This window comes from Eleutherodactylus coqui, chromosome 6, assembly GCF_035609145.1.
Source record: "Eleutherodactylus coqui strain aEleCoq1 chromosome 6, aEleCoq1.hap1, whole genome shotgun sequence".
Classification (NCBI taxonomy): Eukaryota; Metazoa; Chordata; class Amphibia; order Anura; family Eleutherodactylidae; genus Eleutherodactylus; species Eleutherodactylus coqui.
In genome coordinates this window covers 169,753,307-169,768,436 of record NC_089842.1, presented here as the reverse complement: position 1 = coordinate 169,768,436, position 15,130 = coordinate 169,753,307, and the positions used below count along the sequence as shown (strand labels likewise).

Below are 15,130 nucleotides of genomic sequence, written 5' to 3'. Positions count from 1 at the left end.
CTATATAAGGGCTCATGTCCATGGGAGTAGTGATATCCTGCGGCAGATCTCTGCCGTGAGAGCTGCCGCTGGGGAGCAGGGGAGAGCTGACGGTTCTCCGCGCTGAGCCTATCTGACAGATAGCCTCACTGCAAAGAATCGCGGCTAATCGCAGCATGCAGCGATTTAAGATCCATGAGCAGAGAATCGCTATGATCCTCCGCTCATGGGCAGCAGGGCTGCGCTTTCCATAGTAGTCTATGGAAAGCGTTTACTGCGTTTCCCGCGGCCGGATTATCGCTGCGGGAAATGCAGTAAAGAATCGCCTGTCGACAGTCAGCCTAAAGGTTTCAATCATGTCCTCCTCTCCCTTCTCTCCTCTTGTAACATATATGCAGGTTTCCATCATGTACTCCTCTCCCTTCTCTCCTCCTATATCATATATAAAGGTTTCCATCATGTCTCCGTCTACCTTTTCTCCTCCAAGCTAGAAAGTTTAAATTCTTTAATGCTTTTTCCCTGTTTTGTTCTTGAGCCCTTGTCTTATTTTTTAGCCCCCTCCAGTAGCTAGGACAGTTCTCACATTTTTGACGTGTACAAATAAAACCTAAATTACATAATAAAAAAGGGATTCCAAGCAGCCACATATTGTTTAAAAGTAGATGCCCGGCACACTTTAAAAATGCAACTTAGCATTAAATACACACAAAGAGGCACCTTTAGGCAACTTTATCACAAAGTGTACTGCTTAAATTTGCTAATAGTAGCTTAAAGGTGACCCACGCAAAATATTAGACGCACATTACCTCCTAAAAAATAAAAGTGCATCCAACATTGGACATTGCAGATAGGTCGCGGGTACTGGCGTCATCACCTAGCGACGGTGCAGGAAAAAGATGTTCTGGTCAGGAGGCCTGCAGTCAGGTTGGTACACAAATTCACATTACACACAAAAGGGGGGTTGAAACATAGTCGCGTGTCACCAGCCTTAAAGGGGTTGTCCCGCGGCAGCAAGTGGGTCTATACACTTCTGTATGGCCATATTAATGCACTTTGTAATGTACATCGTGCATTAATTATGAGCCATACAGAAGTTATTCACTTACCTGCTCCGTTGCTAGCGTCCCCGTTGCCATGGATCCGTCTAATTCTGATGTCTTCTGGCGTTCTTAGACGCACTTGCGCAGTCCGTGCTTCTGGCTGGTGAATGGGGCCGCTTGTGCCGGAGAGCTGGTCACCGCGTTGTCATCGTAGCTCCGCCCCGTCAAGTGTGCCGATTCCAGCCAATCAGGAGGCTGGAATCAGCAATGGAACGCACAGAGCCCATGGTGCACCATGGGAGAAGACCCGCGGTGCACCATGGGAGAAAACCGCGGTGCATCCCTGGGAAAGGACTGGCGGGCATCTTAGGGAGAAGATTTTTATAACTCCATATTTCGTCGGATCGGTGAGTAGCAAGTGCTTTAAAAACCGCTTTAAATTGCTATTTTATGCCAGGGGGGTGACAGGGGGAATGGGGTAAGGTAAAATTTTGATGTTTGCCGCGAGACAACCCCTTTAAGTCTAGGGCTACATGCACACATTTTTATATCAAAACCAGAGCTCGAAAGGCAAAAAATATGGTTCAAAGCTAGAATTTTTTTTTAAGTTACCTTTAAAATACCGGAATTACACACATTGAAAACTGCATTCCTAAACACTATATATTTCCTGAGAGCAGACAACCTGCTAGTAGCTATCAAAACCCGTTAAGACAACTGCAATGTTCACCTTCATGCAACTTTTTGTAAATGGGAATCCTTTTTTTTTTCTTAATGCATTAAAACAGACATTTGAACCTAAAACTCAGAAGCAAGCAGAAAAATGGAAAAATTAATATCATGGTGTGCAATATATATATAAAAAATCATCTACATCAACAGGAGCATACAATATTTTTCTGTTATCTACAAATGTGTTAAATATATACCGAATGCCACAAAAGGTGACTAGGCTACCAAATCGAAATGTTATAGAGAGCACCCAGCATATGGGTTATCAAAATACAACTTAGTAGTTGTGGAGGTCCCTCCCAACTCTACCATTCTATACCACAGGAGGTGGTGAGTTCTCCTTCAATGGAAGTGTTCAAACAAAAAGGCTGGAAAAATATCTGTCCGGGATGATTTAGTGAATTCTGCACTGAGCAGGGGGTTGGACCCAATGACCCTGGAGGTCCCTTCCAACTCTACCAGTCTATGATTCTATCGTTTATATGTACATAACCAACTTCAGGCAACTTTGTATCAAAAGTAAGAAATTGCATGAAAAGTCAAATTCTGTCCAAAATGTGTACTCAAGCAGACCCTTTATGAAAACAGAATGTACTCATTCTCATGAATCTGTAAATGTGTAGTGCCCCAGCGGCCACCTAGACACGAGACCCACGCTGAGGAGCTGGGAGGGTAGAGTTGGCATTTGTCACAGTGGCTCTTACCAGACTCCTCCCCGGAGGGATGCAAGCAACCTAGGCCCAAGTATCACTAGGCCTCTTCCAGGCAACGCTGGGACAGCAATTACCTGTATACGTGTGGTAGATTGTAGACTTGTCACGTGTGACACCACCGTTCCTTACACACCGGTATGATCCTCGGGGGAGAGATGAAGGAAGTCCACACACACACAAATAACCTTAGTACTTCAGTCCCTGGGAATGGACAGGAGCTGAAAAAAACTTTACTTGTAACTTGACAGCGTACAGCTTAATACACACCAGTGCAGGTAGGACAGCAGATTTGAGGTCAGAGAGGAGACGCAGGATGACACCGGTCCTACAGTTCACATTATCTGTAAGGTACCGCTCCTGGAAGGGGAACACTCCGGAGGAAGATGGAGGTAGGATCATTTCATATTTACTTGATTCCGAACCTGGATCACTGCACGGCGGACTCTTCTTTCCACTCAGCTCTCACTCTTAAATGAAGGTTCTTGAGATAGGGACATCAAGATACCTTTCCTCAGCCTCCATTCTCTTCACCACATGAGGGTTAAAGGTACCCCCATGTGGTTGGCATTCTCACTCCTCTCACAGCCATTGAAGATTATGGACTACTTCACCACACTCCAATAACTAGCATTTACAGGGTACAGACATCATGTGACTAGACAGATATTGATGCTTTTCCGGACATATCCCAGCCACTTGCAAACATTAACCTCTCATATGCTGCAGCTGTGCAATTCACATAATAAGAGACTAGACAGTTTGCACAGTGCATCTACACAAAAGACATGACATAGCAATGGAAACTACAACTTGTCCTGCAAAAAAATAAAAAATAAAAAACCCTCCCAATTTCATCAATGGAAAAACTAAAATGTAGTGGGTCTCTGAATAGATAATAGTTGGGAAAAAACACAAAGGGGAAGATTAATGAAATTGTTAAAGGAAAAAACTCTGCATAGCAACAAATTGCAGCACAGCTTTTGTTTTTCAGGAGCTCCATAAGAAATGCAAGCTGCACTGTGATTGGTTGCTACATGAAACAAGGGCAAATTTGAAACAGGCAGTCGTTCATCTATAAACGGTTTACTGTGAATTGAGGCTGCGGGCTGCAACAATCACCGGCCCGCTACGCCGCCATTCACTGAGTGATGATGTGTAAAAGCACAGGAATGATCATTGCTGGGACAGCTGTTGAGCGCTTCCTGTTTAATATGGAGCCCCTTCACAGATATAGATATTTAAAACTTAATAACTTTTAATAAATATTTCTAAAAACGTGGGCTCACATATATGAGCTCACATGGCGGGATGACGTCATCATGCGTGGCGTCACCCCGGAGGGAGGGGCTCCCAGTCTGTGTGATCAGTACCATAAAGTCACTTATGCGTTCCAGAGCGGAACGCATAGCGCGTCGCGTGGTGACGTCACCGCGCAGCGCGCCTCCCTATTGGACGGGACACAGATGGTAAACAGATATCTCGGATAGAGGTGTCCCGTCATCACTCGGGGCATACTCCAGGGAGCAGCACTGGAGACTTAGTGGTAAGAGGGGGCGTGGTCGAACGTCACTCAACCACCAGAGAGGTCACACCCCCCCCATCGGGCTCAGTACGATAAGTGAAAGGTCCTAATAGTATTTTCAACAAGTAAATGAAAGGAGGATCGAGAGGTTATGCATTATTTATAATCTTTTTAGTTTTGGAAGATGCATTATGCAGCGGCCGCTAGAAATTAAATGTTGTCAGTGTCGGAAAAGGTCTACTGACCCCAAGATGGTTCTGTCACCATGTCTTTATTGTTGCCCTTCTATGTTCAGGTCAGACAAGATTAACCCCTAATGGTTCTGTCATATCATTTTCACTCATTCAGGGACATAGTGTCGTATGTAAGTCCAATGATATCAATAATATTTGAATCATAAATGGAAGATGTGTCAGATAACATTTTTTAGGTGCCACGTGATTACATTATGAATAGATAATGCTATAGGGTAATACCTAAAGTGGTTTGATAAGTATATGAACCTTTAAGGGAGTCCCCCTTGAGGGTCATAGAGTATTCAAGAGATGGATATCAGAAAGAGAGCCCGGGGGGGGTCACTATTTTGCATCAAGTTATACACACCTATGATGCAATAAGTGACCAACCGGGACCTGGGGATGTGGAAATAAGGAAGTGGTAACCGTAACTTACAGAAAAAATTTTCTTAAGTAGGTGGTGCTACCCAAAACTGGGTCCCACTATCTTAATGAAAGATTGAACTAACTTACTGAACCCTGGTGACTTTTGTTTCCTTACAAGTACTTTACAGTAACTTACAGTGACAATCACCGTCGCTCCTGAGGAACTGTCCTATATCAGGATAGGGAAACGCGTCGAGCTTTTTGAGAGCTTTTTAAGCCTCTTTTCGGCACTATTGATGTGCGGAGCCCTTTTGAGCCTTGTTTGGCACTATTGATGTGCGATGAGCCCTCTTGTCTAACACTATCGGTGTACAATATAATAGTGTGTAAAACAACATCGTGGTACAACTGGGTACTTATTCACCACTCACGCACCGCGTAATTATTTAAAGGATTAAAGACCCACCATTCGGACGTCGGCACATCTTTGGTGGTTTATGGGACTCAACTCTGGGCCCAACCATCATATATAAAGTTACCATCATCTCTCCTTATTAGCGGTATTCGTAAGACTCGTATATATCTATTTACGACGACTTAACTTTATTTGTGAGTGAATAAGAAAATCGCTACTCTATACGATCACTAACCAGGGTCAATCTTAAAACATCTTTGGTTATCTTTTTGTATTGTTTCTACATCTGTGCGTTATATGTGAGCCCACGTTTTTAGAAATATTTAATAAAAGTTATTAAGTTTTAAATATCTATATCTGTGAAGGGTCTCTGATATAAAAATATAGATTCCTATACCACTGTGATTCCTGTTTAATATGGAGAGCTCAATACAACTGACTGCACTTTTGTGAACTGCAGTGGTCACTCAATATTTAAAATTGAAAGTTGCGCAATAAAGTCTCTACGTAGCCCCAGCCTCATGCCATACAATGAATGCTGTCTTGTTGTATCTGTCTGTCTTGTTGAATAAACCTGATCCTGATGGGAACTTGTCAAATGGAGACAAAATAACCATAATGGAAGCACTAAGGAAATCCTTTGGATCTGGTAATGGATTAGATTGGGGGAAAGTAAATCAAACATTCGTTCAAAAAAGGTCAGACACAAAATAGAAGCCACAACAGGTTCCTAGAAATGGATCACAAAAGCAAACATAGCAAATCCATAAAGTTTCCAGCACATCATTATAATATATGAGGACTCTGGTACTAGAAGGTTTATAGCCCGTAATGTGTTTTCTATAACAATACATTTCCATTTTGCAGAGCTGATCTGCGTTGATTATTTTTGTTTAGTCAAACTCGTACTGGACTTTAAAAACTATGTATTTGCTGCCACCTAGTGGTTAGATTAGATGTTGATTTCTGCTTACAAACAGAGAGATAATCTTCATTGGCAAAGATAAAGAGATGATTGTAGCTGTGTATATTAATATTTCTTAATATTGCTTCTCTACAGGAAGACTATGACCAGCTCAGACCCCTCTCCTACCCCAATACAGATGTCTTCCTGATTTGCTTCTCGGTTGTCAATCCAGCTTCTTACCATAACGTCCAGGAGGAATGGGTATCAGAACTCAGGGCTTGTATGCCACATGTCCCCTATGTCTTAATAGGTACTCAGGTAAATAGAATTACTGCATTGTATAGCACTACCAATGAAGTACGAGGACGTCTAGAAACAAGTTTTCATCTTTCATGGAGAATTAAAATACAAATGCAGAAGTGTTTGCAGGATGATAATCCTCCCAGGGCAAAATGTGGATCCCTTCTATGCGTTACCCCACTCTTTTCATACTTTATGGTTTTAATTAGTCCTCCTTTGTTCGTTTTCATGCATTATCAATTATGTATAAGTGTGATATTTACAAATCGGTTATCAACATTAGAAGATTTCTTTGTATACAATGGGGCAAAATTTACTAAGGCCTCATGCCCACGGTCGGGTATGGTTCCGCCTGAAAAATATTGCATCGGAATCAGACCCGGCGCCCCCCAGAGACCCTATACTTGCCCCTCCGGATCTGCGGTGAGAGTCTCAGCAGGCGTGCATGCGCAGTGCGGGGTATGACGCGCCAGCGCTGGGCAGTGTCTTGGATTTCCACGATACTTCCACTGTGCTCACAGCATGGTGAATTGCGGTACAAACAGCTTCCGTTGACTGCAATGGAAGCTGTCCGTGTGATTTTCCGCGATGAATAGAACATGCTGCGATCGCATTTGATTTCCACTTATGAGCAGGGGAGAATCTGTTAACATAGCATGTCTATGGATGGACATTGCTGCAGGATTCACGGCGCGCATCTGACCGCGAATCCTGCAGTGATTATCCGTCCCTGGGCATTATCCATAATGGAAATATGTCAGTTTACTAAAACTTTCTTACATGTTTTGCACCACATTTATCATGTATTTTTAAACTTTGACACTTTTTACAAATTTGCCCGGAAAAGGGGCATAGCTTCTTGAAAAGAGGGCATGGCCTAAATGTAACATTTTATGACATTTTTGGGATAAAATAAGACCACTAATTGGGATAAGTTAGACTAGACAGTCTAAAGATTCAACAGATTCATCATTCAGAAGAGCCATTGTGCTAAATCTGCTACATTATGAAAACTGTCTAGTCTTGATGTTTTGGACTTTAAAGGGGAGGTCTCGCGAAAGCAAGTGGGGTTATACACTTCTGTATGGCCATATTAATGCACTTTGTAATATATATCGTGCATTAAATATGAGCCATACAGAAGTTATTCCACTTACCTGTTCCGTTGCTAGCGTCCTCGTCTCAATGGTTCCGTCTAAATTCGCTGGCAGCTTGCTTTTTTAGACGCGCTTGCGCAGTCCGGTCTTCTCCTTTCAGCACGAGCCGCTTCAGTGTGCTCCCCGCTACAGCTCTTCTGCGCATGCGCAGACGAGCTGTCACTGCTCGGGAGCGCGCTGGAGCGGCCATTCTGTACCATCCTGTTAGAGGAAGGTGCAGAAACTGGAGCTGCCCAGCGGAGAAGCCCAGCCCAGGTAAGTGATGGGTCGGGGGGTGATCTTCACTAACAGGTGAAGGTCCCGGGCCACAGCGGTAGGCCCCGGAGCCCAGCGCTAGGTTCCGGAGCCCAGCGCTGGGCTCCGGAACCTAGCGCTGGGCTCCGGGGCCTAGCGCTGGGCTCCGGGGCCTAGCGCTGGGCCGAGGGGGCCTTCGTCTGTCAGGGTCTAGCGCTGGGGAGCCGGGGCGGTAGCGCTGGGGAGCCGGGGCGGTAGCGCTGGGGAGCCGGGGTGGTAGCGCTGGGGAGCCGGGTCTAGCGTGGGGGGGCCGGGGGCTGCGCCGGTTACCTGCTGCCTGGCGGTGGGTGACTGGTCGGCCGTGTTCACTCCAGGGGTCCGGTCGGCGGCTGCGGGGCGTCGTGTTGTCATGGAGACATAGCTGGCAGCGTCTCGGGAGCGCGCACGTCGGGCTACAGCAAGCGACGGGAAAAAAGCTGGCGGCCATCTTGGGGAAACTTTTATAAGTTGCTGAAACGCTAGAACGGTAAGTACAAACCAGCTAGAAAAGTCATTTACAGGGGGGCTTAGTAATGTATGCTTAATTAGGGGGACTGGGCAAAAAAAAAAATTCACTGCTTCCTCGAGACATCTCCTTTAACTATTAGGGCGCCTACCCACTGGCGTTGCCAATTTTCGTGCGTGAAAAACGCAGCGTTTTCCGCACATTTTTCGTGGCGTTTTTCGTTAATTTCCATTGACAATCATGGGTGCATTAAGAGAAAAATAAGGAGACATATGCAACTGACAGTTCCTATGTTAAAAATTGCAACGGACCGGAAAAACAACCCCCAATGGACAAGAACACATTCTATACTAATTGCTCTTCAGAAAAAACGCAAAACGCAATTTAGCATCGCAGGAAAAAAAACGGCAGTGTGTAGGCGCCCTTAGGGTGCTTTTACACGCGACGATTGTCAAGCACCGATATGCCAACAGTTGTCCCAGCAATAATCACTAATGTTTTTATATAGGTACGATTATCGCTGAGTGAATGGAGTCGGAGCGGGCTGAAGATCATTGCTGCCCACCCACCTCCATTCACAGTAAACAGGCAGATCAATGACTACCTGTTTACGCAGACTGATCTGTCCTTCAGTTTTCTTGCGTCATAAACTGTCTATTTTGGCCATAAGGAAGTGACTTTTATCTCCACTTTTCAAAAGCCATAACCTTTCTATTCTTCCATCAACATGGCTGTATGAGGGCATGTTTTTTGCGTGGCAAACTGTAGGTTTTTAGTGGTACTATTTTTCTTTAGTTTTTTCGGCGGACAGGAGAGAAAACATCAACTCTGCTATTTTTTTTTTTTTTTGTAAAACCCCCTTTTTGGTAACTAATTTTTTAATTTTTTTTTGTTACATCTCTACATTCAAAGTCCCATAACTTTATTTTTCCATGGTCTGAGCTCTGCAAGCACTTGTTTTTACAAATTTTCTAAGCACTTTTTTATTGCATTTTTTGGGAGGCAAAATGAACAAAATATTTTGCTTTTGTGTTTCAGGGGGATTTTTTTATGTTTTTTGCCCTGCAAAGTAAATAGTATGTACAATTTATTGTACATGTTGTTACGGATAGGATGATACCAAATATGTCAGATTTTTGTAAACAAATGGGAAAGTGCCCAGAAAGTATTTTTTTCTTTTTTGTTGTTTTTACATTTTTTTTATGCCTCTGTAAGGTATTTGAACCATAACAGCTATAATACTGCATTGTCTTTTCACTCACAATAGCGATCACAAGCCATAGCATAGACACCAGCGCACTCCCTCTGTGAGCCCTTTACATGCCGTGATGTACATTGATCGTGGCACGCAGGGAGTTAACAGCAGAGATTGCTATTCTCATTGAACACCTCTGTTGCAATGGGAAGTTGGCTCCCACTGCGGGGTGGCATGGGCTAATTTCTGAGCCCCCGCCATGAACATGACGCAAGAACCAGGCACCCAGGATGTAGACTTTAGGCCGATTCTGCATGGCGATACGATATGGACGTGAGAAAAATAGCGATATCTCATCGATGATCCGTGCGATATCGCTGTATTTTCTCATGGCGATAACACAATTTTGTGTCACTATAAAGTCGCACGTGGTGCTACAAAGTCGTCGACTGTGTAGCAACACATGGGAGGATTTTCAGGGGGGAGGGGGCATGAAATATAAGCTCTATCCCTAAAATAAACCCTAGCTGCAGTAAATAAGACACCTACATCACCTAATACATCACCTAAGAGGCGTTGTTATCTCTGGCGTGTCTTCTTCCCTGAAGCTCTCCAGCACTTGCGTGAAGTTTTCTGCCAGCCCTTCCTGGTTTGGAGGATCAAAATCCCTGCCTCCAGGAAGGGCTGGCTGTGATTGGCTGAGCCACGGCACTCATGAATCAATCACAGCCATTCTCTTTTCCTGTTTAATTTGTGACATGAAGGAAAGGGAGTCATCGTGCTATGAAATATTTCTATGTGAAGCATAAAGAATTATTACAGTGTGAGGGTACAAAGCTGGCATTATTTCTGTTGGTGGTCAATATGGGTGAATTATTGCTAAGTCTGAATATTACCCCTTTGTGGGGCACATGAGGGATGTTTTTACTATGGGAGCCACTGTGAGGGTCATTGGGGGTAGTGGCAGAATGGAAAGTAAGCAGAGACTAGTCGTAGATATAGGAAATCGTCATGGCAGTCTGAATCGAATAGAGAAGAAAAGAGAAAGCAGATGACACCAATCACAGATGATCACTGGAAGTAACTGCGCTTTAATTAATATTACTGTGTAGAGCTGTCATCTGACTATTATATGGTGGTTGTACTACTTAGGAGGTTACTAGAGCTGAACCATTGTATCTATACTACGGTATATATTTATTGTATTTTGGGGGGCAGACCAAGGGTAAAGTAGCTGCGGGAGAGTGGATAGGGGGCAAGTAGCGGGAGGCCCAAATTGAACTTTTGCACCTGGGCCCAAGAGTCTTTAGTTATGCCCCTGATATTAAGGAATTACAGATAATTAAAGTTGAGCGAACATACTCTGCCATTGGCAAATTTTTTGTCTGGGAGAGAGGGGGAGAGAGAGGGGGATAGAGAGGGGGAGAGAGAGGGGGGGAGAGAGGGGGGGAGAGAGGGGGGGAGAGAGCGAGAGAGAGAGGGGGAGAGAGAGGGGGAGAGAGAGGGGGAGAGAGAGGGGGAGAGAGAGGGAGAGAGAGGGAGAGAGAGGGAGAGAGAGGGAGAGAGAGAGGGGGAGAGAGAGGGGGAGAGAGGGAGAGAGAGAGGGGGAGAGAGAGGGGGAGGGTGGGGGGAAGGGGGGGGAGGGAGAGAGGGGGAGAGAGAGATCGTCACCTGGCGTCCCACAAAAAAAAATGCTCGAGTCTCCCATTGTAGTCAATGGGGTTCGTTACTCAAGTAGAGCTCTCGAATTTTACGAAAATCTCTACTAGAATAACGTGGACCAGAGCATTTGGGTGCTCGCTCATCTCTACAGATAACACAGTTTCTTAAACTTGATGCATAAACTGGCTGCACTTTACATAATGTCCATAATATTAAGTAAGAAAATTGTAATCTCCAATGAAAAGCATGTGAATAAGTGGCAGCATGCTGCATCCTGGTTTCTTTATTAATTCTATATTTAATTCTAGATTGATTTGCGAGATGATCCGAAAACTTTGGGTCGACTTCTTCACATGAAAGAAAAACCTATTACTTACGAGCAAGGAATGAAACTCGCAAAGATGGTAGGTTGTATTATATAACTATGTTATATGCTCCTTCCTCCAGTCACAGAATACAGATTCAAATCTTTAAAAATATTGAGTCATTGGAATGTGACCAATTGCATAAATTAGGTTTTTATATTAAAGATGTTTGAAAATGGGAAAACAAATTGCCAAAAATTCTTAATGTCATGTTTTAGACTTTTTAAAAATTCCAAAAATCCTGCAGTTTTCACATTGACTACTCAGCCTAATAATATGACAATACTTCCTGTTCTGTAGAGAAAACATTTCAGCATTCATCTCATTAACATCTCAGGCAGGATTACAATGAAAGGTGATCTCTATATATAGATTACACAGGATCCACCATTCACAATAGGTGGTGGTCAACTACTCCCCCTCCCTGTACAGTGACCTCTGCACAGCTTATATAGCATGCCTAAAACACCATCTCATGGCAGTCAACGGGTCCGCTCCTCAACATTATGTGAATGGCCCATGAGGCTGTAGTAAACCTTTTCTCTGCAGCAAAGGCAAGATAGCAGCCCCCATAGTCATGTACAGACAATAGAATAAAAAAATATCAACAATCACAAAATAGAAGCCATTTCAGTTTGTTTCTCTACATTTAACCAGGGTTATATAATGACTTTGGTGGTAAGAAATGGCATGCTGAAAAAGATAGTATTATGGCCCTGTTACATCACATCCTAATGTAAGTTAATGGGATCATGTTGCCACATACAGTTAGTTGGCGCAACTCGAGAATCACAAGAAATCTACCTGCTTTGGATTTCTTGCGATTGTTGGGTTTTGCCAACTTGCAGTGCAGTTGTATTAATGTACATTGAGATGTGCCATAATAGAGCCACAATACCTGTGTTTAGATCTAGCCTAAAAGTTTCTCTCCTCGATTTTAAGTTTAATATGGCTCCTGACCGTAACCCTGAGTTGATTGTGGCTCACAAGCACATGGCTTTTGTAACCAGGGGCGGCACTACCAGCCACACCACTGTCAAGCTACATACTACCAGCCACACACACTGATGGCTTGTCGTAAAACCAGGCCATCAATTGAATGTCCCATAAACCCTTTAAAACAAGGTGTCTCATCTTTTCAAAACAGTCTCCGTAAAAAAGTCCTTAAAGCGCCCAAGTCCTTAAAGAACCCCTCCGCTCCTGGACAAATAAAGCTAGCCATACCACTTCTCTGACTGATCACCATCATTAGTCTAAGACACTATACACTGCTTTGATTGGCCAGTGCTGCCCACATCAGCAACACATGCCAGTTAGAGCAGCATGTAGTGTCTTAGACTACCGATGCATATGCACAGTGTGAACCAGGTAGTTGGAGAAACGGTGTGTCCATCTTTGTTTGTCCAGTACTGGCGTGTCATTCAATCCGGGTGAGTTTCACATGCGAGTTCTATCCAATACTGATATGAACTGAACTTTTCTGTTTTCCAATGTGTTTGTTCACAAGAGCGATTTTTCACTTGCAGCGATGCTGTGAGATTCAAAAATTGCCTTATGTACTATTTTTGTGCAAATCCGCATAAGGAATTGCTCTTTTTTTTTTTTTTATTGCATCATCAGTTTCACGTTGAAATGTTTCTGTAATTAGTGTATGGTGATGATATGTGCTGATTTTCAGTCTGTGTTCTACAGATCGGAGCACAATGCTACTTGGAGTGTTCAGCCCTGACACAAAAAGGGCTCAAGAATGTGTTTGATGAAGCCATTCTCACCGTGTTCCACCCAAAGAAGAAGAAGAGAGGCTGCGGGAAGTGTCGCAACTCCTGTACAATTGTCTGAGTTCATTCCTAAAAAAACGTATGGTGCTATCGTACAGGGCTCAGGAAAAGCACAGAATGTGGACAGATGTGTGGTCAGCCCTTCATGAACAAAGCAAAGTGGAGGATATGACCAGAGAAAATGACTTTTGTCATATATGGAGCCTTTGATCTGTGACGCCTCCATGATGCAACATCTAACTCACTGTATCTCACCCTCCCCTACACCCCTTACACTGTGATACGGCTCTATACACCATATGTGCCTTCTTTTCCAATGGACATCCTAGATATGTATTCATTAGGGTGGGCTTCAGAATAATACTACAATAAGCCAATGGCTTGAACATAAGACTTCCAAGTAGGAAGGACTATTAATGGCGAAACTTCTATAAGAACGCTTTTCTAGCTAATAAACTTATGATCTGTCATTAACACTAAGGTCAGTACCGTGGTGCCCTCTCTCTTTGGTACCTGCATGCTGACCTAGTTCCATTCACTCCAAGGAGAGATAAATGTATCTCTTTGAAAGGAGAATGGAACCTGTTCTGATTCTGTTTTATACCTTTTAGTTGAGTTTACCTGCTTATATATAATAAAACCCATGAACCAAAATGTTTGTCTGTTGAGTTTCCAGCTATGGTGACGATCGAGAAATATGGAGGTCACAACAGAGATGCCTATAGAGGCTTACCGGGTGTGGTTGGTCAACTGCAATACAACTACTGCTCTCCGCATGCCAACAAGCTGCAGCCTTCATACTGGTTATAGGTTGTGACTCGGTATGAAGTAGTTTTCGTCCTGAAATCTTCCAACACTTGTCAGACAGCAGCTTTTTAGTACAGTGTAGATATGTAATACAAGCAAACTATGAGACTGGTGGTTGGCATATTAGGCACAGCAATATTTCAAGATTTTTACCTTACCAGAAAAAGTTCCAGACTTGTAGTTTTTAAGTCCAACAGTCTGCGCTGATTAATCTTATAATATCTTAAAGAGATTGGAGCTCACTGTATACTATTATTACAGGGTTAAATAATGTGCAGGGAGTTCCTCTAGGGAGGGCTGAAAGCAGACTAAAATGTATTTAATTTCATTTTTCTCATACAGAACTACAAATGGCTTACATTGACAACACTCTATTGCTTTAAAAGGGGGTTGTTCGGTCCAAACCAGTTAAAACAAACAGTACTTGCCCATCCTTCACGACGGCAATCCAGTTCTGCAACCCTATGATCCTCTCGGTCTGTGTTGAGATGGGAAGTCAGGTGACCGCTGCCTGCCAGAGGATGTGTTGTCATTGTTCCGAACTCCTGGCGTCATGGCACCGAGGATGTGAGTGCTGATGTCAGGAGAATGGGTGGCGAATGAGTTGCTTCTGACTTCCACTGCCAACACAGACTGAGAGGATTGCAGGGCGGCAGTGCTGGATCGCTAGGGCAGAGGACAGGTAAGTATATTTTGTTTTATGGTTTTAACTGGTTTGGATCTAATTTTAAAAACTCAGTGTAATCTGACAACTCATTTAAGGATGTGTTAAGACATCAGCACATCATTTTGGACACCATTGGAAGGCTGATGGGTAGAACTGGGGAAAACAACTTTACTGTTTTTATAAAGTGACTGCCTCCTATGTCCTTTAAGGGGTGCTCATATCTCAGTCAACTATAGTGAGTTGAGATGCCAGCCTGTACGCAGTGGGCATCCATGGTAGCGATTGCAGAAATAGCTGAACTGGTGGTTGATAAATCTGGTGGCTGCAGCATCCAGGCTGGTCTGTAAATCTTAGCAGTGATTATGCAGAAATGGAAATATCCCTTTAAGATTAAAAAAAAAAGGCCAAATAATTGTACTTTAAAATTAATTTATTTGATCATTTCACGATAAGCCATCACAAAAATATATTGTCAGGTTAATATAAAAGCCCATAAATATGTCTATATATACTTAGATAAGTAATTGCACTGCCAAATAAAACACTAATG

The 15,130-nt window shown here is 43.4% G+C and overlaps 1 protein-coding gene across 1 annotated transcript in view; it reads left to right on the top strand.

Moving 5' to 3' along the window:
• Positions 1-13,760, top strand: part of RHOJ (ras homolog family member J) — a 73,147-nt gene extending 59,387 nt beyond the window's left edge. The window contains exons 3-5 of the mRNA XM_066608194.1: positions 6,064-6,228; positions 11,272-11,367; positions 13,021-13,760. Of these exons, the coding sequence (XP_066464291.1) occupies positions 6,064-6,228; positions 11,272-11,367; positions 13,021-13,167 (408 nt within the window). The 3' untranslated portion in view covers positions 13,168-13,760. The remainder of the gene's footprint in view (positions 1-6,063; positions 6,229-11,271; positions 11,368-13,020) is intronic.
• Positions 13,761-15,130: the final 1,370 nt, after the last annotated feature.